General features: G+C 37.4%; 2 protein-coding genes across 5 annotated transcripts in view; both read left to right on the top strand.

Moving 5' to 3' along the window:
• The window catches only part of LOC112909359 (uncharacterized), a 51,637-nt gene extending 45,415 nt beyond the window's left edge, over positions 1-6,222 (top strand). For both annotated transcript variants that reach the window (XM_025985265.2, XM_072758279.1), the window contains one exon: positions 765-6,222. In XM_025985265.2, coding sequence (XP_025841050.1) covers positions 765-2,557 — 1,793 coding nt within the window. In that variant the 3' untranslated portion in view covers positions 2,558-6,222. The remainder of the gene's footprint in view (positions 1-764) is intronic.
• LOC112909358 (KRAB domain-containing protein 5-like) overlaps positions 1-25,864 on the top strand; it is a 169,140-nt gene that overhangs the window by 45,065 nt on the left and 98,211 nt on the right. The gene's annotated exons all lie outside the window — the stretch shown is intronic.

Below are 25,864 nucleotides of genomic sequence, written 5' to 3'. Positions count from 1 at the left end.
CTCTTTACTCCTTGGAAATGTTGGAGGTGATTTGAAGTATTTTCTCTTTAAATGTTTGAATTATCCAGTGAATATATCTGGCATAGAATTTTCTTTGTTGGGAGTTTTCTTCTTCTTATTTTTTCAATCTACTTAGTAGTGGTAGATTACTTGAGATTTGTATTTTTTTTTTAATTTCTCCATAATGAAGTCAGGTAGGTTATACCTTTTTGAGATTTATAGACATTTTTTTGATACCTGTCTGTGGGCATATAATTATCCATTGTCACCTCTAATAATTGTTTTTATTTCTATGGTATCAGTTATATTGTGTCTGGTTTCACTTCTCATTTTTCTTAGTGTTCTCTCTTTCATTCTTTGTTTAAAGTATATCAGTTTTGTTGATCTTCCCTGCAAATGCAGTCTTCCTATTGATGTTTTCCTGTTTTTGCTTTCTTATTTCATTGGTTTCTATTTTAAGTTTAAATTTTCTTCCTTCTGCTATTTTTGGGCTCAAATGGTACTTCTGATTTTTTTTGAGGTACAGGAATGTGATGTGTGCTTCAGCATGACAGTACTACGGAATTATGTGATAGGCTATGCGATCTTGACATGGTCTGCACGTTTATGTCTCCTGGAGGAATGAAGTCTTGACGTTTCTTTCTCAGCCATATTGCTGAAGTTCTGTGATTGATTTTAATTTTGCATATTAGAAGCTTTCATTATATTCATCTGAGAGTAGTAAGTGGAATGATTTTACTTTTCTCTTATTCAATATCTTTCAGCTGTATCTTCGCATGGCACCCAGAGTTTCCTGTCAAAGCTGTGCATAGAAGCTTCTTTCCAAAACGTGGCAGTGGGTAGATATAAACATAGTGCCCTTGAGAATTTACACTTAATGATAGACTGGAAAAATGATGGGGAGAGTGAAGAGCATCAAAGATATCATGAAGGACATATCCAAACTGAGACAACTGTCCGTAATATGAATCTCACTGCCCAAAATGGTGAAGGATATAAAACATTTTGGAAAACATCCCTTAAGTCTGCTATTTCTGCAAAGCAGTGTGTTTCTATAAGCAAAGGCTCAAATCAAATGGTGAAAGATACATATTTGGAGAACGAAAAGTTGGAAAATCTGGAAAGTTACTTAGTCCATGCTGAAAATAATTATTTGAACCACCTTGAAAGTAGAATTGGATTGACCTTTGAGTCAAATATTTCTGAAAATCAGAGATTTAAAAATGAAGAACAAAGTGCTAAGTGGGATCCATTTGAGAAGTCTTTTACTGAGGAATTAACCCTACAAAACGACCAGAGCATTTTCAATGAAAACAGAATTGCTCAATGCAATGAATCTGAGAAAAAATTTAACCAGGGTTCAAATGTTAATAAACATTTAAGGATTCATTTTCCAGAGAATCATTATGAATGTGACAAATGTGTGGAAGTCTTTTATCAAAGCTCCAACCTGATTATACATAAGAGTAACCCTATGGGAGAGAATCCTTATAAATATAATGAATGTGGGAAGTCTGGTAATCAGTCCTCCAATGTTGGTGATTATCAGAGAATTCACATGCATAGATGTAATAAACCTGAGAACATGTTGAGTCAATCATCAGAACTAAACATACATAACACAGTCACTACTGAACAGAAAACTTATATTTGTGAGGAATGTGGTAAGGCCTTTGACTGGCACTCATCATTATCTCAACAGCCAATGCATATTGGAGAGAAACCTTACAAATGTGAAGAATGTAGCAAGGTCTTTATCCACCACTCACATCTTATTCAGCAGGACAGAATTCATCCTGGAGAGAAACCTTACCAATGTGAAGAATGTGGAAAGGCCTTTAACCAGCACTCAATGCTTACTCGACATCAAAGAATTCACACTGGAGAGAAACCTTACCAATGTGAAGAATGTGGCAAGGCCTTTAACCAGCATTCAAACCTTATTCAACATCACAGAATTCATACTGGAGAGAGACCTTACCAATGTAAAGAATGTGGCCAGGCCTTTAATCATCACTCAAGCCTTACTCAACATCACAGAATTCACAGTGGTGAAAAACCTTACCAGTGTAAAGAATGTGGCCAGGCCTTTAACCAGCATTCAAACCTTACTCGACATCACAGAATTCACAGTGGAGAGAAACCTTACATATGTAAAGAATGTGGCCAGGCCTTTAATCAGCACTCAAAGCTTACAGAACATCTCAGAATTCATACTGGAGAGAAACCTTACATATGCAAAGAATGTGGCCAGGCTTTTAACCGGCACTCACATCTTACCCGACATCACAGAATTCATAGTGGAGAGAGACCTTACCAATGTAAAGAATGTGGTAAGGCCTTTAATCAACAATCAAAACTTACTGAACATAACAGAATTCATACTGGAGAGAAACCTTACATATGTAAAGAATGTGGCCAGGCCTTTAACCGGCACTCACATCTTACTCGACATCACAAAATTCATAGTGGAGAGAAACCTTACATATGTAAAGAATGTGGTGACACCTTTATCCAGCACTCACACCTGACTCGACATCACAGAATTCATACTTGAGGGAATCCTAACCAAAGTAAAGAATATGTCAAGGCCTTTAAGCAATCCTTAAAGCCTAACTCCTGATCAGAGGATTTATACTGGAGATTTTGTAAACATGATTAATTTGGCAAGCCCTTTAATCAGAATCAAGGTTTATTCAACATCAGAGACTTCATATTTGAGAAAAAAAACTTAAATGTAAAAAATGGGTTAAAACCTTTATGATTGCTTAACCATTACTCAACATCTCAGAGTTCATACTGAGGAGAAACATTACAAAGGTAAAAGAATGTCTCAAGCCTTTAGCTGGAACTCACAACTTACTCAAACATCATAGTTCTCATACAGGATAGAAACTGTAAAATATAAACTAAATTGCAGTGCCTTTAACTTGAATTCAATCCTTAATATCTGAAAATGCACACTAGATTCAAGTCCTACAAATGTAATGAATGAAGAAAGACCTTCATTTTAATATACACTGTAGCAAACACCGGAGAGACCATAAAGGAAAATAACTTGAAAGACACAAATATTTAGAAATATATGTAAGTGAACTTCAAATGTCGAAAATGCCATAGAAATCAAGTAGAAAGCACTACATCATCAAAATACTCATGATAAGGAATAATAATAAAGTTAAACTGTTAGAAAATGTATATGCTCTTATGCTTCAGAAGATTAAGTTGATGGATATTTGCATAGGTCTAATTAATTTCAATTTCAGTATGTGCTTTTTTTTTTTACATTGACCATATTTGAGATTTGTGTCTAGTAAATAATGTATTTCTACTCTCAAGTCACTTCAGCAAATTCATTTATTTTTAGTGTGTGTGAAATTATGTGACTGATGTTGCTACATCAAAGATATGAGATCCCAGCTTCATTAGGTGGGCCTCATGCATATCTAAGTGTCCATGGAAAAGGAAGGACAATATAATATACAATATATAAAGAAAATCTAAGTAAAGATATTGTTTGTGGTTATACTATTAACTATAGTTGTCATGAAGTACATATTCAGAACATCATTCTCCATTTATTAAAACTAAAGAACTTCCTGAATATAATATAATTAAATATATAGAATATAATTAAAATATTTTACCAACTGGTATTGTAGGAAAAAGAGGTGGAAATCCAGTAAAATACTGATGTATCCTCATGATAGCAATAGTTAGAAGTAGATAATATTAGTGGATGTGGTTGAAAGGAAGAAATCCTTACAGTAGAAAGAGGATAGCTAACTCTTCCTCGACATGACATACAATTTGTACATCCACATTTGGTGAGAATACCTCATGCCTGAAAATTATTGAAATCACTACTCCCACATCAGTGCTCGAGTACTCTTTAATGCTTCTGTAGAGGATGTAAGGATATAATCCTTGAGCAAGAATTATGGAGGGGATTGAAATGCATAACTTAGTCTATTTGTGAACTTAATATATTTTACTTAATAAAACAGTGGTTTTTATCATGTTAATATGGATATGTAATGAATGAAATGTTATCCGACTACCAGTGTTAACCAGTCTCATTTTATATAAGGTTGTAGGTAGCTGATGGTATCTATCACCTATTTTGTAATGCAGTGGAAATATATCTAGTAATCCATTTTCTCAGTGGCCTTAATGTTTAGATAATGTGTAATTATTTTTTTCCCTTAGCATATCTATTGTATCATTTTCTCCTCCTTGGGACTAGTGGGATAATATAACGGATATACTATAGATTGTATATGGGTCTTATTGACTGATTGAAGTACTCCACGATAATGCCATTTGGCATACATTTTGTATATGCGCAGTAATTTTGCAGGGGATTTGAAGTGAAAAAAGACCATATCACTAGTGCATTCCGTACATGACACCCTATAGAATCAGAAATTAATGTACCTTCCAATTTGACATTCCCAGCCTACCCTTTTGAGCAACCATTTCTTGTCTCCCATGACTTTCCCCTCCTATGTCCCTTAGAGAAGACTCAGAGCTTACATAAATCTGTTTTAGTTTGAATGGCCTAATCTGGATTTTGATCAGGGACTCTAAAAGCACTCTCCCACAGCCCCTAATAACAGTATGTGCCCCATATCATAAGTATGGATGGTTTTTTTCATGTTTCTTGAAGTAAACATATACTTTTAACAATGGTTGTTGTGTAATAGATACCCCATAAGTTAGAGAAATATATTCATTGGGAATGATATTGTAGCCCCAGGTAAGAGAAAATACAGAAGTTGAGGAATTCTGCATGTGGAGAGATGACATCTTTCCTGGGTTGTATAACTGATTCCTTGGATTTAGAAAAATAACTTATACTTCTTTATTTTCTTAGTTATCTCCAGATTTCCATTTCTATTTATACCCAGTTTTATTTCAACCTACATAGGCATCTCAAATGTTCTTTGCCTGTGTTGTGGTTAAAGTGTTCTTATGAAGCTCTTAATTTTGATTAGAGACCAGTAAGGCCAATGGGTAACAATTCAGAAATTCAGACATTTAGCACTGGCATGTGAGAGGCAAATATAAATAAAACATAATGATGGTATTGTCCTTAGAAAGATAAGTCCTATTAAAAGGAAGTGTGAAAAACTCTTTCCAATGTGGGGAGGGAACTGGAGGTGGCTCCCTTTAGTCACTGCAAAGGCACAGGCAGCTCTTGGTGGTGTCATCTGATGAATAAATGTAACGGAACAAAGGAATTGTAAAGTGTGGTGGCTTCTGAGGAGTACGGAAGTCCTATTTTATCTTCATGATTGAATTGAATTCCTGTGTGTTAGCATCAGATGCTGTTGGATGACAATGATGACTGTTTGCCTAGGCCTAGATCAGGGGCAGTAGATGCAGGAGGAGTATTGGATGATGCAGTCATTTAGTGCATAGCTTCAAAATGTCACATGGCAAAAAAAAAAAAAAAAGTCACATGGCAGAGTAGATAGATATTGGAGATGAAGAAGCCTTTTGGACACTGATATACATAGGATCATCAAGGTGTGTGCTGTGGTTGCTCAAAGCACTAGTATGCTAGATATATAAGCCTAACATAGTTTATATTCACTATAGAAGAGTAACCTTTTATGGAAGGTGATGTGTTGCTCTGTGGGACCCTCCTCCCTTTAGTGCGCACCATGATGAGTATAGTCCCATGCTCTGGCCCTGTCTATGCCATGGATTCATTGAGGAGTGGTATAGCAGTCAGTGACAGTGAGCATTTCTGCTTCAGTCAGTCTGGTGCAAGTGTTCATTGATAAATGAATAAGGAATATGTGCTATATGTATAGAATGGAATACCATTTAACCTTAAAAAAAGGAGTGAAATCTTGGCATTTGCAATGACATGGATGGAGCTAGAGAGTATTATATTAACCAAAAGAAGTCAGAGAAGGATTAAGATCATATGATCTCACTCATATGTGGAATATAAGAAACAAGCAATGGGAAAAAAAAGAAGACAGACAAATCAGGAAATAGACTCTTAACTATAGAGAAGAAACTGGTCATTATTACCAGAGTGGAGGTGGATTGGGGGATGAGTTAAATAAGTGATGGGAATAAAGGTGTGCATTTGTTGTGTTGAGCACTGGGTTTTGTATTGAATTGTTCAGTCACTATTGTACACCTGAAACAGATATGACAGTGCATGTTAACTCACTGGAATTTAAATAAAACCTTTAAAAAATATTTTGTTTTTTTAAAGATTTAAGAAATTTTTTCCCTTAAGTTAACTGACTTGAAGAAGTTGCACAAAATATACCTTTGAAAACAAATTGGAACATATATCTTTTCTTCCTGATTCTTCCAGAATTCAGACAGTCTCAGTAACTTTTTATCCATATATATATATATATATATATATATATATATATATGTATAATTTTACTAAGAACCTGTTCTCATGATGACAAGATAAAATCATAAATACTGGTTATATAACCCTGGCTTTGACTAGAATGTCCTATTGCCAGGGTAAAATGCTAGATCAGTAACATGAAGTAATCTACCATTTCAACTTTTAATATTTGAAATGCCCAAGGAAGTTTCAGATGGGGGAACTGAAGGATTTCAGGACAACCTCTCTCTACCCACCTTCCCCCAGAATGTGCCACTTTGGATAATTGGAGTTGAAGAATCTAAATTGGGGGGTCTTTCCAGAATATATTAACAGTGACAAAGTTTATCCCTGAAGCATCTGTAAGGTAAGACAAAAAGCTAATTTACCAAATATGTACTCTTCTTACCACCGTGTAAAGTGTTTTTTTTTTTTTTTTCCTTTTTTTCCTGCGAAGCTCCAGATCTCTACCCCTTTTTCTTTAATGATGGTATTTGTACCTCATCTTGACTGACAGTCTTTGGAGCTTCCACATGTATGTCGATTTTTCTGCACATACACCTATTAAATTTTATTTTCCTCTGATAATCTGTCTCACGTGAATTTGATTCTTAGTCTAGCTAAAAAGATCTTTGAGGGGACAAGTATTTGTTGAGGCAATTTAATTTTAATGCCTCATTTCCTGGTATTCTATTTAAGTAAAAAAAGTGTAGCAGTAGAAAATACTTGTACATGAGTTAATATTTTTGAGCTTGGGTTTTGACCCTATTTCAGAAGTTCCTTTATTTAGTTTCCTGCACGGATATTATCACTGTTCCCTTTCAAAGCTTGTAAGTAGGGCAGCTGGGGTGGCTCAGCAGTTTAGCTCCACCTTCAGCCCAGGGCGTAATCCTGGAGACCTGGGATCGAGTCCCATGTCGGGCACACTGCATGGAGCCTGCTTCTCCCTCTGCCTGTGTCTCTACCTTTTTCTCTCTCTCTGTGTCTCTCATGAATAAATAAATAAAATCTTTAAAAAAATAAGAGCTTGTAAGTAGGGGTGTCTGGATGGTGCAGTAGGTTAATCATCTAATTCTTGGTTTTGGCTCAGGTCATGATCTCAGGGTCATGAAATGGAGCCCCGGGATTGGGCTTCATACTGAATGCTGAGTCTGCCTGAGAGTCTCTCCCTTGCCCTCTGCCCCTCCCCCACCCCATGTTCTCTCTTTTCTAAAGTAAGTAAATCTTTTTAAAAATCTGTTACAAAAGCTTCTAAGTAACAGTTAAAATATGTATCTCAGTTTTTTTTTTCTCAGTTTGTTTAGTTCAATGGATGTATAAATACACAAATTAAGTATCCAAAGGAGTTCTCAATTAGACTACTTGAGCATTAAAATCTTTGGTATACTTTTCTATTTGTTTAGATATTTGCAAATAGGTAATCTATGTGTATTAAACATGAGTCCCACAAGATTGTTGGAAAGTGGTTGTCTATCCCCTTTTACCTATTATGGTTTATTCTCCATCCTAGTTGGTTGAAATGCCCAGCACTACCTTTGGCATTTTAGCTCTGAATTGTGGTAATTAGAGTGGTCTTGCTCTCGGGTGTCACCCTGGATGGAGATGGTTGATTGTATTTTGTGTCTTGGTTTTGCTCAGCTTGCTTAAGTGGCTGATTCTTCTATGCTTCCCTGGATGGAGAAATTATTTGTGTTGTGAATGGGAATCCCTCTGGGGTGGCTGCCAGGTGGCTGAATTTGTGCCACTTTCTACTGAGATGAAGTAATGTCCTTTGTCTTCAGAATCTCATCTATGGAATGTGTCAAGCCACAATGTGAAGAATTTTAAATTTCTAAGAGATTTCATCTGTGCCACATATTTACAATCTGTGCTTCTCCTTACGCTCAAGTGTTTTGTGGCCATGCAGTATTACAAAGGAAGATCACCTTCCTTTTCGTAGAATCATAACTGAACACCAACTGATTTTGTAACAGGCAGCCTAATGGGTTCTGAGCTAGATCAGAAACATTTCCCATTGCCAAAAAACAACACAAGCACAGAACCAGGACCACAAAGCCTCTGAGATTCTGTAACTTGTTACAATCAGAAGAGGACTAGTCCTTATCAGAAGGAGTTTATGATGAAACTCCATCCAAGTAATAAGAAATTTCTCTGGTATTGTCACATGCTAAGGTATTTAACAAGAGAGATCTTCCCGGCCAGCTACCTTATTTCTCTCACTGGCAAATAAAGCACTATACCCGAGTATAGTAATTATATATTTTCTATCATAGTCTTTGTATTTTTTTTTTATTTATTTTTTTATCATAGTCTTTTTAAAGCCAACTTTTTTGTTTTTACTTTTTTAAGATTATTTGAGAGAGGCCTTACAAGTGGGGTTAGGCCCAGAGAGAGGATAAATTAAAGAATATTTAACAGAGCCCCCACTAAGTGGTGAGCCTAACTTGGGGCTTGAGCACATGACCCTAAAATCCTTACCTGAGCAGAAATTAAGAGTCAATCACACAACCGAAAGAGCTAACCAGGTGCTACTTAAAGCTAAGTTTTTGATATGCACAGTCCTTTTAAACTAAACTTTTTTTGTTGTTTCATGACAGTTTAATTCTAAATTTTATTTTGTACCTTTATTTTTTTATGTAAAAAATATTTTCTAAAGATTTTATTTATTTGAGAGAGCGAGCATGAGCAGGGGAGAAGGGCAGAAGGAGAAACTGACTCTGCTGATCACGGAGCCCAATGCTGGACTCTATTCTAGGACTCTGGTATTGTGACCTGAGCTGAGGGCAAACGCTTAACCAGCTGAGCCACTCAGGTACCCTTATTTTGTACCTCTAAAATAGAATTGCTTTGGGGACACCTGGATGGCTCAGTCAGTTAAGCACCTGCCTTTGGTTCAGGTCATGATCCCAGGACCTAGGGATCAAGTCCTGCATTGGGCTCCCTGCTCAGTGGGGAGCCTGCTTCTCCCTCTCCTCCTGCCTCTCTGCACTCCTCCTCCCACTTGTGCTCTCTCAAATAAAGAAGTAAAATCTTTTACAAAATAAATATAAACAAAATAGAATTGCTTTTGACATGAATTTTTGCTTAATATGTATTTGTAAGTTGAGACCAAATGGGCCCTTGGGCCCTTGGGCAGGTGCTTTTTGATGGGTCTATATCAGAACAAATGTAAAGGGGTTACAAATATTACAATCCTAGAACGCTCCTTGCTATATAAATGCATTACTTCTGCTGCTCTTTATAATGTAATACGTTAAATTAAGAAAATTGTATATATAGTGTGACATCATTACCTAATAACTTCTTGCATCCCCCCTTTTTTTTTTCTTGCATCCCTTTTTATATCTAATATTAAATATTAGATTGGGCAGTTATACTCTTGCCAATACTATCCAGACTATGTAAATTTATAAAATAAAATTTTGAAATCCTCATTCTTCTATATTCAAACCAAGGACATAAATGCTAGTGTAGGGCTCAGAAGCAAAATATATTTTAATTGACTATTTGAGAAAATGTCAAATCTTTTCCAGAAAAATCTAAGATATAAGATACATAATAATCCTAGCCTGCTGACCCTAAGGGAAAAGTACCTCATTCACTCTTTGATCCCGTGATTTGCTGATCCCTACTTACTTCCAAATGATAACACTGTAGTGAGTTATCTATGCTGATACCTCTGAAAGTAAGCCCTGGACCAAAATTTGATTTGTGCTTGTTTGTTTGTTTATTATTTTATTTTTTCATGAGAGACACACACACAGAGAGAGAGAGAGGGAGAGAGAGAGGCAGAGACACAGGCAGAGGGAGAAGCAGGCTCCATGCAGGGAGCCCGACGTGGAACTCGATCCTGAGTCTCCAGGATCAGGCCCTGGGCTGAAGGTGGTGCTAAACCGCCGAGCCACCTAGGCTGCCCGTTGTTTTATATTATTTTTTTTTAAAGCTTTTATTATTTGAAAGAGCAGAGTGAGTGGGGGAAAGAACGAGTGTGGGGATGTAGGGTCAGAGAGATAAAGATGCAGGCTTGGCGGGGAGCCTGACTCAGGACTTGATCCCTGGATCCTGGGATCATGACCTGAGCTTAAGGTAGATCCTTAACCAACTGAGCCACCCTGATTTGTGTTTTTAAATCAGTAAGAATGATAAATTTGATGGTATGAAATTGGAAGTGTCAAGGGCTTTCTTTAGTGACTGAGCAAAATGGTGTCTCCACTTTTGGTTTATTGTGGCCTGTTTTCACTATTTGTGCTTTGTATATATCTAATAGTTTATTGATGTGAAAACCAAATTGTGTGATAAAAATCTCTGAATTTAAGCATATTTGAAATTCTTTTGTTACAAAGAGAACATTTATAGACAATTTAGACTTTCATTGCCTTATTATTTAGAATAGGGTGAATTTGAACAATTCTATAGTTGTGAACTCTTCACAAATAATAGAAATGGTGTAATTTTGTGGCCTAAATTAAAACTGGAAAAAACAAAATTCATAGACCCATGAGATCATGTTAACAGGTGTCCTTGATAAATTCTGGTGCTGCTTCACCTTATACCCTAAAGATGTAGTTCATCTCAAAACACTTTGAATCAGAAACATATCTTTCTTCTTTATCTGAGAGGTTTTATGAGTTGCATCCTGTACTTTTATCTGTAGGATGTACTTTTACTGTAAGCGAGTGGGGTCACATTGTTATGTCTTGAGCCTAGGCTCCACGCTCCTTATCTGGTATGGTATGGCTGTGCCTGGGGCTATATGACCTGTGGTGTGCATTATCTCAGATGAACAGAGAAGATCAATGCTGGCTTCAGAAGATCAATTTTGTGTTGACTCTGTCAGGGATCTTGAATTTCTGTCCCTTTTAAGGTCCTTCTAGCTGGACTAAGAATCCAATTGAAATGAGACAGATGATCAGGAAAAATCAAACTAAATTTTATAGGTGTAAGGAACCCTCACAGGTAGGGAGATCCCAAAGGCAGTTCAAGCAAAATGAGGTGTATACATCTTCCTGAACTGGAGGAGGAGAATCTGGGATTGTCAAGTGGAGAAATACACTTCATAAGGCAGTGAGATGAAGAGCACATGTTTGGTAATTCGATGTTTGCCATGTCACAGGTGGGCCACACAAAAAAGATTTGTCCCTAGTACTAGCCTATATTCTGTGAAAGACTCCCCAATTTAGACTCTACTACATAGTTAAGGGAGGGTCAACATTTTTGCTTAAGCCGGGGTATCGATTACTTTTAGCCCAAAAGAATATTCATGCTAAAGTGTCCATCATAGGGGCAGCCTACCCTTGGTCCCTACAGAATGTAGCTTTAATGTAGTCTCTATGTAGACGTGTGTGTCATGTTACATAAACTCTCAGATAACCTTGGTTAAAACCTTATTTCTTCCGTTTATTGGATGTTTGGCGAAATAGTCTCATAAAAGAAAAAAAATTGGTCTCAAATTATTTTGCTGGATTTTTTGTTTGCATTAACTTATAAAAGATTGTTATAATACTATCTGGTGATTGGTTAATATTTAAAAAGGATTAGTATTGCTATTCTTTGTATTCTGGTAGCACATGAAATTGCCATAAAATTGTTCCACTCAAACTTATAACACTGGGGAAACCATTTTCTAGAGTTCTACAATGTTCTCTCTTCTCTATTGAGGACAATAGAGGATTGAAAATTAAAGAATCCAACACAACTCCTATTCCTATTTTTAAAATAAATGAGTGTTGTTTATTGTAAGTGACACCTATTCACCTTTTTGGAGCCAAGAAGGAACCCTGGGATGTGAAGAGAAAGGAGCCTTACATCCAGGTAGGTGGGAGTGAGTAAAGCAGATGACAGAGGGGAAGTACAAAAGTCAGGGAGGTGATCACACCTGAAAATGTGATTTGGGACGTACTTCTTGAAATAATTATCTTAAAATATATGTGAATTGTGGTATAATTCATACCAAAATGTTTATTTTATAGAGCAGTGAAACTCAGCATATTTTACAACAATCATGGTCTCTCTTTATATGTTTATTTTTGTTGTTGATTCTTTTTTTTTTTTAATTTTTAATTTTTATTTATTTATGATAGTCACACAGAGAGAGAGAGAGAGAGAGGCAGAGACACAGGCAGAGGGAGAAGCAGGCCCCATGCACCAGGAGCCCGACGTGGGATTCGATCCCGGGTCTCCAGGATCGCGCCCTGGGCCAAAGGCAGGCGCTAAACCGCTGCGCCACCCAGGGATCCCTTGTTGTTGATTTTAAAGGATGAATTACAACCTTGGCATTCTTTGTAAAAGTGGGAATATCTCTTAACAAATTTTCTAATGTCATTTAGAAGCTCATCCATAAAATTTTTATTAGATCATTTTATGATTGACTGTAGTGAATTTTCTGAGCACAATTTATGCCACATAACTTATGCCAGTGCTTCAAGTGCAAGTTTTTCTTGAGTACACAGTCTCAGTTTAAAATTATAGTTATATGGAAGGATCCTTTTGTACTAGCACACCTGTGTTTCATTCAGAATTATTGCACTTAAAATTTTTTTAAAAAGATATTTTATTTATTCGTGAGAGGCAGAGACATAGAGGGAGAAGCAGGCTTCTCGCAGGGAGCCTGATGTAGGACTCAATCCGTGGACCGGGATCATGTCCTGAGCTGAAGGTAGACACTCAACCGAGCCACTCAGGCATCCTGCAATTAAAATTTCTCATTCTTGTATTGCAATTCAATAAGAAAGCTTCATTTTTACTGATAGTTTCAACAGCATTAATGAATTGCGCTTTTGGTTTTTATATTTTATAGTTTTGGATAACAATTTTCAACTTAGGAGTTCAAATACAATGTAGGGTTTAATTGAAATAGGAATCAGCCATATGTCAAATGCCAGTAAAATTTTGTGTGTATTTGTTTGTATAAATATTACCCGTACAGTGTTGGTTCATGACTTACCTTGTTTGTTTCTTTTCTTGGTTAGTTGTCAGTGGTTGTTTTATACTGTCTGTTTATCCTGGGTGAATTGTCACATGGAATTAATGTCATCATCTATTTGTGAATAAATTCATATTCTCTTGAGAGAAAAACCTTTTTGAATTAAAAGTAATTCTTAAAGCTTATCTCTCTGTTTCAGTTTTAGGTGTCATTATTCTTAATTGTGAAAAATATGCCATGAAATTTACTATTTTAACCACTTTAAAGTGTTAAGCGTGTGAAATTATTGGAATACTGATTTCTAGAGTTTTCTCATTCTGCAAAACTTAATATCTGTTAAGTAGCCACTTACACATTTGTCTATTCTAAGACCCTGATACCCCTCTTTCCCTTTTTCTTTTCTTTCTCTTTCTCTTTCTCTTTCTCTTTCTCTTTCTCTTTCTCTTTCTCTTTCTCTTTCTCTTTCTCCTCTTCTTTCTCTTTCTCTTTCTCTTTCTCTTTCTCTTTCTCTTTCTCTCTCTCTCTCTCTCTCTCTCTCTCTCCCTCTTTCTCTTCCTCCCTCCCTCCCTCCCTCCCTCCCTCCCTCCCTCCCTCCCTCCCTTCCTTCTTTCCTTCCTTCCCTCCCTCCCTTTTTCCTTCCTTCGGTTCACGACATACGTTAGTCACTTAAATGAAATCCTAGTATATCTGTTCCTGTGACTCATTTTATTTCATTTAACATCATGTTTTAATCATGTATAAGGTGACAAGATGTGTCTCTTTTCAAATCTGAATATTAATCTAGTGAATACATATGCTACATTTTCTTTATGCATTTATAAACATTTCAGTTGCTTTCATTTATTATTGGCTTTTCTGAATAATATGCTATAAGTCTCCCTGTGCAAATATGTCTTGCACATCCCACTTTGAATTCTTTTAGGTATTTACTGTCAATTGGTATGGCTAGATCATATGGTAAAATGATTTACAACTCTTTGAGGAACCTCCATTCTGTTTTCCGTAATGATTACTTCATTTGCATTTCCTCTAGCAGTGCATAAGGGTTCCAGTCTTTCCTCATTCTCTCCAATACACATAGGTTTTTAAAAATTCATGTTTAATAAGTGGGAGCTGAGCAGGTGAGAGGAGATGAGTCAGTCTTTGATATGTGTTTCTCCAATGAATAGTGAGCTTGAGCATCTTTTTTTAAAGATTATTTATTTATTTATTTATTTATTTATTTTTATTTATTCATGAGACACACACAGAAAGAGAGAGGCGGAGACACAGGCAGAGGGAGAAACAGGCTCCATGAAGGGGTCCTGATGTGGGACTCGATCCCAGGTCTCCAGGATCAGGCCCTGTGCTGAAGGCAGCACTAAACTGCTGAGCCACCCGGGCTGCCCTTGAGCATCTTTCATCTGCCTTGCCCATTTGTAATCTGTGTTGGATTGTGCCCATTGAAAACTTTGTCAAAAAAAAAAAAAAAAAAAGAACTTTGTCCAGTTCTTAGTCCTGCTAGTTGCTATTTGGTTGTTACAAAAGTTCTTTCTATATTCTAGATGTTACAGCCTTATGATCTATAAACTCTGTAAAAAATTCCCATGCATTTTTCAGGTTGCCTTTTCACTCCACTGAGTGTTTCCTTAGAATTACTTTCTCTGTGGGTGCCTGGGTGGCTCAGTCGGTTAAACGTCTTAACATAGACGCCACACTATAACAGTGGCTCAGGTGTGATTTCAGTGTCCTGAGATTGAGCTCAGCTTCCAGCTATGCACTCAGCAGGGATCTACTTATCCCTCTCCCTCTGCCCCTTCCCTTGCTCATGCCTTCTCTCTCCTCTCTTTCTCTCTTAAATAAATAAAATCTTTTTAAAAATGACCTTTTCTGATTTCCATATTTGAATATAGTTTCATTTCATTACTCTCAGGGTATTTACTGGTTATTTAATTTCATTTTGACCCATTGATTGTTCAAGAGCATGTTCAATTTCCAGATATTTGTGACATTTCCAATTTCCCATCTGCTATACTTTTATTCCATGGTGGTCAGAAATGATACTTATGACATTAAATTTCTTAAATTTGTTAAGATTTGTTTTGTAGACAATTTGTCTATACTACAAATGTTCTCTGTGTGATTGAGAAGCTTGTATATTCTGCTCTTCTTGGTGGAGTGTTCTGTAAATGTCCATTGTATTTGATTGACAATAATGTTGTTCAAGTGCTCTCCTTCTCGAGTGTGGTCTCCTTTTCCTCCTTGAATGTGGTCTTTCTGTACAGTTAAATCAAGGTATTAATCTCTGCTACTATCACTATGCTAATGATTTCTTGCTTTAATTCTGCCTTTTGTGCTTCGCATATATGGGGTCTCTGTTGTTAGGTGCACACATAATTGTTATAGTATCTGGGTAATTTCATGTATTTATGTATATATATACACTGGTTTTCTGTTTTGAAACTATGAACTTAATATGTATTTGTATAATACTAGTACAGCCATCTATGCCCTCTTTTGGTTTCCATTTGCATGAAATGTGCCTTTACATACTTTTACTTGCAACTTACATATGTCCTTAGATTTAATGTGACTCATATAGACAGAAGGTTGTTGCATCTTTTTTTTATTCATTCAGCCAATTTATGTCTTTTAATGAGGGGAGTTTAAATTTACTTATCAGGGCAGCCCCGTGGCTCATAGCGCCGCCTTCAGCCCAGGGTGTGATCCTGGAGACTCAGGATCAAGTCCCAGTCCCACGTTGGGTTCCCTGCATGGAGCCTGCTTCTCCCTCCACCTGTGTCTCTGCCTCTCTCTCTCTCTCTCTGTGTGTGTGTGTGTCTCTCTTGAATAAATAAATGAAATCTTTAAAAAAAAATAAATTTACTTATCAAAGTAAAGTATTATTAAGGGAAGTACTACTGCAGCTGTTTTTTCATAGTTTTCTGTTCTTCTTGTGGTTGTTTTATCCCACTTTCCCTCTTTTTATGTGTTTCATTATATTTGTGTGATGTGACACAACTGTAATGACATACTTTGATACCATTCTCACTTCCTTTTTATGTCTTCTGTAGTGTCCCCCCCCCCCCCCCCAGGTTAGCATGGGGACTACTTAAAACCTCTCAATGCTGGTGGCCCGGGTGGCTCAGCGGTTTAGCGCCGCCTTCAGCCCAGGGCGTGATCCTGGAGATCCAGGATTGAGTCCCATGTTGGGCTCCCTGTGTGGAGCCTGCTTCTCCCTCTGCCTGTGTCTCTGCCTCTCTGTGTCTCTCATTAATAAATAAATAAAATATTAAAAAAAAGAAACCAATGCTGGGGAGCCTGTGTGGCTCAGTTGGTTAAGCATGTGCCTTCAGCTCAGGTCATGATCCCAAGATCCTGGGATCAAGCCCCTTGTTGGTCTTGGGCTCCCTGCTCAGCGGGGAGTCTGCTTCTCCCTTTCTCTGGGCTTATGTTCTCTTAGGCTCACTCTGTCTCTCAAATAAAAAGATAAAATCTAAACAACAATAAAACCTTCTCAAAGCTGTAACAAGCCATTTTAACCTAATATTGTCAAGCGCATACTCAACTCTACTACATATCCATACCTGTACACACTATATGTCACTGATAACCCTATATTTAATTATTTTGTCTTTTATGTTGTGTACTTTATAATTTCAATACATCATTTTTATTCTTTTGTTTTTTAGAGAGAGAGAGAGAGAGAGAGAGAAATAGCCAGAGCATGTGTGAGTGGCAGAAGGGAGAGATGGAGAAGGAGAGAGAGAATCTTAAGTAGGTCCTATACCCCAAGGTAGGGCTCAATCTGATGACCATGAGATCTTGACCTGATCCGAAATTAACCAGGTGCCCCTATGTTTTTATTCTTTAAAATAATTATGTTCAATAAGAATATAGCAATCTGTGGTACTTCATTATAATATTCTAGGTTTCTATATTTGTATAAACATTTACATTTATCAGAGAGCTTTATATTTTCATGTGGTTTGAGTTACTGTTTAGAATCTTTCTATTTTAACCAGAAAGACTTTCTTTAAAGTTTCTTGTAGGATAGGCCTAATAGTATACTTCTAGGGGATTTTACTTGGGAATGTCTTTATTTTTCCTTTTTTTGTTTTAAGATTTTATTTATTTATTCATGAGAGACAGAGAGAGAGAGAGAGAGAGGCAGAGACACAGGCAGAGAGAGATGCAGGCTCCATACACGGAGCCTGGGTTTCCAGGATCAGGCCCTGAACTGAAGGCGGTGCTGCTAAACCTCTGAGCCACCAGGCTGCCCCTCTTTTTTTTTTTTTTTTTTAAAGATTTTATTTATTTATTCATGAGAGGCAGAGACATAGGTAGAGGGAGAAGCAGTCTCCATGCAGGGAACCAAGTGTGGGACTTGATCCTGGTACCCCAGGATCATGCCCTGAGCTGAAGGCAAATGCTCAACTGCTGAGCTACCCAGATGTTCCTAGGTTTCCATTTTTGGAGGACATTTATTCCAGATACAATGTTTCTGGTTGATTTTTTTTTTTTTTTTCAGTAAAGATAGCCCCTGCATTTCTTTGTGTAAAGTTCTGCTGAAAGACCATTTATATTCTTAGAGGAGGTCTTTTACACAGGAGGAATTACTTTTTTCATGCTACTTCAAAGCTGTGTTCATTTGTGATTTTTGGTAAATTGATTATAATGTATTGATGTGTTTATTCCTTAACATCTATCCTCCTTAGAATTCACTGAGCTTCTTGAACATGTCTTTATAAGTCCTTTAGACCCAGTCCTTTTCCATGTATTTTTTGCTCTCTTCAGTGGATAATTTAAAATGAGGAAGCTTTAGGTTGTCTAGGTCTTCCTTCTGCTTGATCAAGTCAGTTGCTGACCCTTTAGAGTACTTTAAAATACACTTTGTATTTTTCAGCTCCTAATTTCTGTTCAATTGTTTTTTATACTTTCTGTCTCTTGGGATTTTTATTTTGGTCATACATACTTTATTGGATATCATTTAGTTACCTGTTTTCTCTTGCTTCAGGTATACCTTTATGTTAGTTTGTATCCTTTGTCAGATAATTTATAGTTCTTTATTAATTTAGGGCCAGTTTTGGAATTTTCTTTTGTTCCTCTAATTGGAACACATTTTTCTGTTCCCTCATATGCCTTGTGATCTTTTGGTGATGTTTGGGAATTTGAAAACCAGTCCTGAACTCAGGATTTATGCACTTGCTTTTATGGAGAACACAAATAACAGCTATCTGTGCTATAATTGTGGGGTCTATCAAACATTCTAGGGGTGTGTTATGTCTAAGTATTTCTACTTTCACAGTTAAATTATTGCTTGTTGTTTCATGTTAATTGAGGAATACTCAAATAGCACTAATGATATATTCTTCTCAATGTTCTTCACCCCTGCAGTCTCTAGTTTTTGAGCAAGTACTTACCTCTTCTGTGAGTCATCACCACAATGCATCAAGTAGGTTTTCCCATTCCCTCAGCCCTTCATGTCATGCATCAAAGAAAGAAGTCCCCAGGAAGATCAAAGAAGCCAAATTACTGCCCACAAAGTTCCCTCATATCTTTCTCTCCTGAGCAGAGTCAAGTTTTCTCACTGTCTTACCACGGAGTGACAGATAGGATGAGCAACTATTGTGGGCAAGGTAACAAACTTTCCTTCTTTGTTCAATCTGGCTCTTCTTCATTTGTGTTTGCATGAAGGTACTGTGTTCTCCCACCTGGAGCACTCAAAAAGGCAATTTGGATAGTTTGTGTTTTCATGGAGCAGCTTCCTCTTTCTGTATCATCCCAATGTCCTATGATGGATATTAATTTTGTACATTAGCATTTTATAGTATATACATGCAGGTGTAGCATGTGGGATAATTTATGTGGTATGTCTTCTCATGACATGAGATTTTTCACAAAAACAGGCAGAAAAGATTGATTTCATAACATGCTATTGAGAAAACATGGAAATGGTGGTTTTGAAATCACAATTAATGAAAGACTGAGAAGTGGGCAGCCTGGGTGGTTCAGCGGTTTAGCACCGCCTTTGGCCCAGGGAGTGATCCTGGAAGACCCAGGATCGAGTCTTGCATCCAGTTCCCTGCGTGGGGCTTGCTTCTCCCTCTGCCTGTGTCTCTGCCTCTCTTTGTTTCTCATGAATTAAAAAAAAAAAAAAAAAGACTGAGAAGGTGATAGCAGGAAGTAAAGGGCAGAAAGAATGTTAATTATGGATGTAAACAAACTGGGACGATTACCCTTCATTAAATCCAAGTCTTAAATATAATGAATTTCAGAATTCCTTTCCTGAGGGTTCATGATTCTTCTACTGAGAAATAATCTCTACTGTTCCAGAGTCCCTAATTTTAATAAATATTAGAGTGTCTTTATTCAATCATCACCGTTCAATAAGTTACCACATAACATAATTTGGAGCAACATTTTATGTGTAATGAACTTTGGATGGCATTTTGTTGAGGACTTGATCTTCAATATTATGGAGTTATAATGGAGAGAGAACTTAAAAATATGAAAAATTGGAAATAAAAATTAACAAGGGTAAATCCTAATAAACTTTAAAAACCAGTTTCCAGGGATGCTTGGGTGGCTCAGTGGTCATGGATTGAGTTCCATATCAGGCTTCCCACAGGGAGCCTGCTTTTCCTCAGCCTATGTCTTTGCCTCTCTTTACGTCTCTCATGAATAAATAAAATCTTAAGGGAAAAAAAAAATTGAAGAACTAGTTTCCAGATACCATTATAAAAGAAACACATGGCTCAGTGGTTGAGTGTCTGACTTAAGCTCAGGGAGTGATCCTGGAGTTCTGGGATCGAATCCCACATCGGGCTTCCTGCATGGAGCCTGCTCCTCCCTCTGCCTATGTCTCTGCCTCTCTCTGTGTCTCTCATGAATAAATAAATAAAATCTTAAAAAAAAAAAAAAACCACGTTGGAAAGTTTTATCAAAGCTTTATTAACCTTTTTATATTTCATTGTATCCTTCCTTTTTTTTTTTCTTTTAAAGATTTTATTTATTTATTCATCAGAGAGAGAGAGAGAGGCAGAGACACAGGCAGAGGGAGAAGCAGGCTCCAGGCAGGGACCCCGACATGGGACTCGATCCCGGGACTCCAGGATCATGCCCTGAGCCGAAGGCAGGCGCTGAACAGCTGAGCCACCCGAGCTGCCCTCATTGTATCCTTCCTGAAGAGATTTACCAATGTAGTAAATATGTCAAAGATTTAAAGCAGTCTTCAAAACTCACTCAACAGCAGAAACTTCATACTGAGAAGAAACTTTACCATATGTAAGGTAATGGGAAAGCCTTTACCCAGCATTCAAGCCTTCCTGGATATCAGAGAATACCTATTGGGGATATACCTTAAAAATGAAAAAAATGTGGCAAAGCCCTTTACCAGCACACAGGTCTTTCTTTCTTTCTTTCTTTCTTTTTTTGTCTTTCTAATAAACTCAGAGAATATGTGCTGGGATGAAGTCTTACAAATGTAAACAAAATTTCACAAAAATTTGTGAAGCTTTTGAGCATTGCTCAAAACTTCGTTTATATCAGAGTATACGTATCTAGGAGAAACCCAGCCCCTGCAGTGTTCCAGAGTGAACTGTACTTCTGAATACAATGGGATTGCATCACAAATACTCCCTTTTCCCAGTAGCATTAAGCCTCAAATGATTTGAGATTATTTTTCCCAAACTTATATGTTGCATATTTTCATCCTTTTTATAACTATTAGGACATTATGATGGTTATATTGTACATGACATAGAAGTATTATGTGCTGGTTGGTAGTTAAGTCTTCAACTGTTTGTTTCAGCTCAGGTCCTGACTCAGGTTCCCGAGATCAAGCCCCATGTCACAGTCTGCACTTAGTGCCAAGTCTGCTTGAGATTCTCTCTCTCTCTCTCTCCCTCCGTCTGCCCTTCCTGCTTGTGGTCTCTCTCTTTCAAATAAATAATGAAATGAATATTTAAAAATATATTAAAAATGTAGCTTTCCTGCTTTTGGTACTGCTGGAATACCTTGGACTCTGATATCACCAGGCTGCCTGCAGGTGGTATGAACTGATACTAGCTTCTGCTAGCAAATACATTAGATAACAGCCCTCAAAGCCACAAGCTAGTGTAAATTGCTGATGTGAATGACAGTTGCCATTCCACAGTATATTTCACTTGTACACCCCGTTGAGAGGACCCCCCACAGAGGTTACCATACTCCATTCATTTTGGTTTGACTTGTGCATTCTATAACTTGACTCTAGAACTGCAAGGCTCTCCAACCATGGACCCTAATAAAGGCATCTGCCCCAGTTCTGCCACACGGCCTGCCCTCCTTGAATTCATCTTGTACTTTTCAAGACATATTGTGTACATCCTCTAGGATCTATGAGTGATGAACTTGTGTATTTCAGTTTCCTCGGTGTTTTTCTATTGAACCTTGGCTTACTACACAATTCCCCGGGCTCTACTTAAAAAATGCTAATGTAGGGAAGCATCCGTGGTGGTGAGTGGCTGCCTTTGGCTCAGGGGGTGATCCTGGAGTTCCAGGATTGAGTCTCACATTGGGCTTCCTGCTTGGAGCGTGCTTCTCCCTCTGCCTATGTCTCTGCCTCTCTCTCTCTCTCTCTCTGTGTGTGTGTGTCTCTCATGAATAATTAAAATCTTAAAATGCTAATGTAACAAAGTCACTAGTAATATACTTATAGGCGATACCTGCGGAATTGTAAATTACTATTTATAAAGTTTTATTCTATAGTCTTTGTCTTTTTTCTGCGTGTACTGAACAAAAGATTCCCATGGTTTTGATATGCATGGAATGCAAATTATAAATAAACAAAGCTTAAGATATAATTTAGCTGTAAGAGAACTAGGAAAAAGTTTGTGTGTGTGTGTACCAAATTTTAACTTAGTATTCTGCAGTTGACCAGAAACCTTACTGAAAGCATAAACAGTTTGATTAACATAAATTTGGAATATTGGAAACTACAACTGTCATCAGAAACAAGAGGGGTTGTTGAATACTCATAATCTGTATTTTGACCAAGGATCGTATGGTGATTTTCCAGTAGTTTGTTTAGACTATGTTTGAACTTACTATTAAACTGAATTAAAAAAAAAAAAACTGAATTTTTTTTCTTATGTGTTAACACTGATGTGTACTGAAGAAATGTTATTCTTGCACTATCTCTAACCTACTCCACATTAAACAAGGTTGTAGGTTAAGAGACTATAGGGACCCCTGGGTGGCTCAGTGGTTGAGCATCTGTCTTCGTCTCACGGGATCCAGCCAGTCCCACATCGAGCTCCCCGTGGGAAGCCTGCTTCTCCCTCTGCCTGTGTCTCTGCCTCTCTACCTGTGTCTCTCATGAATAAAAAATCTTAAAAATACTAAAATAAATAAAAATAAAGAGACTGAAACTACAAAGTATTGTTGAGTCTTGAACAGCATGGGATTGAACTGTGCATGTCCACCTACATTTATGTATTTTTTATAGTACATTACTGTAAGTGTATTTTCTTTTTATTTTTTTAAATACTTAATTTATTCACAAGAGACAGGCAGAGGGAGAAGCAAGCTCCCTGTGGGGAGCCGGATGTGGGACTCAGGATCATGCCCTGAGCAGAAGGCAGACGTTTAACCACTGAGCCACCCAGGCATCCCGAGGCAGTGTAAATCTGATAGGACTCAGGGAATTTGTTTTAGAACGACTCCTTTTTCAGTCAGGGAAGGCCAACCTCTTCTAGGAGCTTTTCTCTTCATCTCACTGACCAGAACGTTGTCAGAGACCACTCTAAGTAACAGCATACCTATAACCCAGGTAGATGTGTAAGTTTGTTGGGAATGGCCAGTGTTAACCTGAATGGTTTGAAGACATCTGACACAAAGGACATTATGCTTTGCACTAGAATTAGATGCTATGAAAAGGCCCTGAAATTTAGAGTGTGCCTACTCAGATTTACAAGAATTTTATCATATATGGAAACTAAGTGCTAATTCTTTATAGCTAGGCATGAAGAGCTTTTTAAGTCTGCATTTATTTATGCTCTCATAGTAAAAATCATTAAATGCAGATTCGAGGTGAGGATTCTGTATTCAAATCCATTATAAATTATCATATCTTGCCTGGCTGTTTGTGTTTCATATCTTGTTTGATGAAATATTTGAATACATTCCAATTCACTCTAAATTGGATTATTTTGATGAAAGAATGTGATGGGAAGTCTATTTATGGGTGATGCCAGGAAGCTGGGGATGGAGGACATTAAGGGAAGTGACACATTGGAAAAGGAGGAAGCCAAGACTATTATGGTCCTATTTATGAATATGGAAAGTGTGTATGTTGTAGGTGTGTGATACAAGTAACATCACCACAGAAATATCTGAGTGACTATTTGCATAATTTGGGGATGATCTGTGACTTAGTAACTACAGAGGCTATCAATTTATCTTGCATCAGAACCACCTGGTATACTTGTAAAATCTCACATTTCTAGGCATCATCACATGTTATCATTTCAACAGTTCTGGGCTAGGCTGTAGCCCCTCTGTTTCCTGTTTTCAAAATTCTCAGGTGATGCCAGTGGGCCTGTTTTGAGAACCTGCTTTGAAAATGAATATCTATGGGCATCCTTATAGTTGTCATGTTCAATGAAGATATTAGCCCAAATGAAGTTATTAGCCCCTGAAAAATGCAGACAGATACATAAAGGACTATGAATTGTTTTAAGTGGACTGTGGTCCTGGTTCTCCAGATGTGAAATTGCACTCATGCTGTGCTTCTGTTTTAACCCTGGAAGGTGGACCTGTGTACCTGGTCCTCAGTAGTCAATTAAATACCCCTTCAGGCTATATGTGTGTGTCCAGGGCTGGACCTTATACTCTTAAGTCTTTAGACCTTAGAGGCTGTTCTGTGTAGCGACTTCTAGATGAAGCATTGATTGTCAAACATAGGAGAGAATCCAAGAACAGTTCTTTTTCTGGAAGGTCATTTGAATTCCTCCTGTTGCTGCAGGTTCCCAGGTACCTCGGTACCTGACTCTACCTATTCTGACTCTACCAATATTTAGATGATCGTTAATCCTTTTTTTAAAAAAATAAACTATTTTGGTCAGTTATAAAAACAAAACAAAACCTGTTGTTTCTATGAAGGATAAAACCAGTTCTTACCTAATGTGTTTCTCTGCTCTGTATCCCTCTTACTATGCGGAGCACTTTACTTCTGATGCTTCTGGTCATAAGTATGGGTTGGGGGTGCTTTCCCCTCCAAAAATAGCAAGTCTCCAACACCACCTGGATGTCTTATAATTTATTTAATTGTGAACACTATTTACCCAGAGATATTTTCAGATACCACAGATAGGGGTTAAATCCCACAAGACTGGCCTCCCCCTCTGTTGCTCACTACCTTACATATTTTCAGACACTTCACAAGCTCATTCTGTTACCCATATTTGTGAATGATTAGGTATAGTTTAGAGATTCTAATAATGTCTTCTTTGGATTCAATTAGTTTGCTAGAATGGCTTGCAAATCTTGGGGAAACACTTATGTGTGCTAGCTTATTAGAGGCTATCACAGAAGTGCCTGGGTGGCACAGTTGGTTAAGCCTCTGAATCTTAGTTTCAGCTCAGATTGTGATCACAGGTTCCTGAGATTGAGCCCTTATGGGGCTCTGCATTCAGCACAGTCTGCTTGAGTTTTTCTCTCCTCCCTCTTCTTCCCATCATGTGCTTGCTCACACTCTCAATCTCTCGCTCTCAAATAAATAAATAAATAAATAAATAAATAAGTAAATATTAAAAGCAAAAAAATAAAGGCTATGATAAAGTATACAGATGAACAGCCAGATGAAGAAATACATAGTATGAATTCTGGGAAGGTCCCATGATTGGGAGTTTTTGTCCCCATGGTGTTCTCGTGTCTGACCTTCCCTGTGTGGATGTGTTCACTAGCCTGGAATCTCTCCCAACTCTATACTACTGGGATTTTATGGAGCCTTCATGTACACATGAGTAGTCCTAACCCCAATTGCAGCCCTTCTTCTTTCTCTGGATTAAGGAGGGTGGGGAGATGAAGCTGAATGTTCTAAGCTTCTGATTATGGCTTGGTCTTTCTGGTGGCCAGTCCCCATCCAGAAGCCTTCCCCCTCCCAGAGTCACTTCTTTAAAACAAAAAATTGCTTCTACTGCTGTAAGTTTTTGGAGCTTTCTGCCAAATATATATGTATTCTATTATTTGACATCAGTAAGAAAGTAATATTAGTCCAAATGCATAAAATTATGGACATTAAAATCATGAGTATAAAGCATTAATAACTGGAATGTACATTGTAATCACTATACGATGACTTTAGACTTTGGTGAATATTGTAGATGTCATTTTTCATAGAAAAAAAACCAGTCCATAATTCCTGTTTTCATGCTATTTGCTCTATTTTTGAATTAACTATTGAACCATGGAAAATGGCAGCGGAGTATTTCACACTGGGTATGATCTTCCTGGTCCAGATTTTCCCTGGAAATCTGCTGGAGTTCTACGTCTTATGTCATCATTATTTCCCCACTGCAGTGGGGAACTAAGGGCATGTTTGAGAAGTT

This window comes from Vulpes vulpes, chromosome 1 (assembly GCF_048418805.1).
Source record: "Vulpes vulpes isolate BD-2025 chromosome 1, VulVul3, whole genome shotgun sequence".
NCBI lineage: Eukaryota > Metazoa > Chordata > Mammalia > Carnivora > Canidae > Vulpes > Vulpes vulpes.
This window is presented reverse-complemented; position numbering and strand designations above follow the sequence as displayed.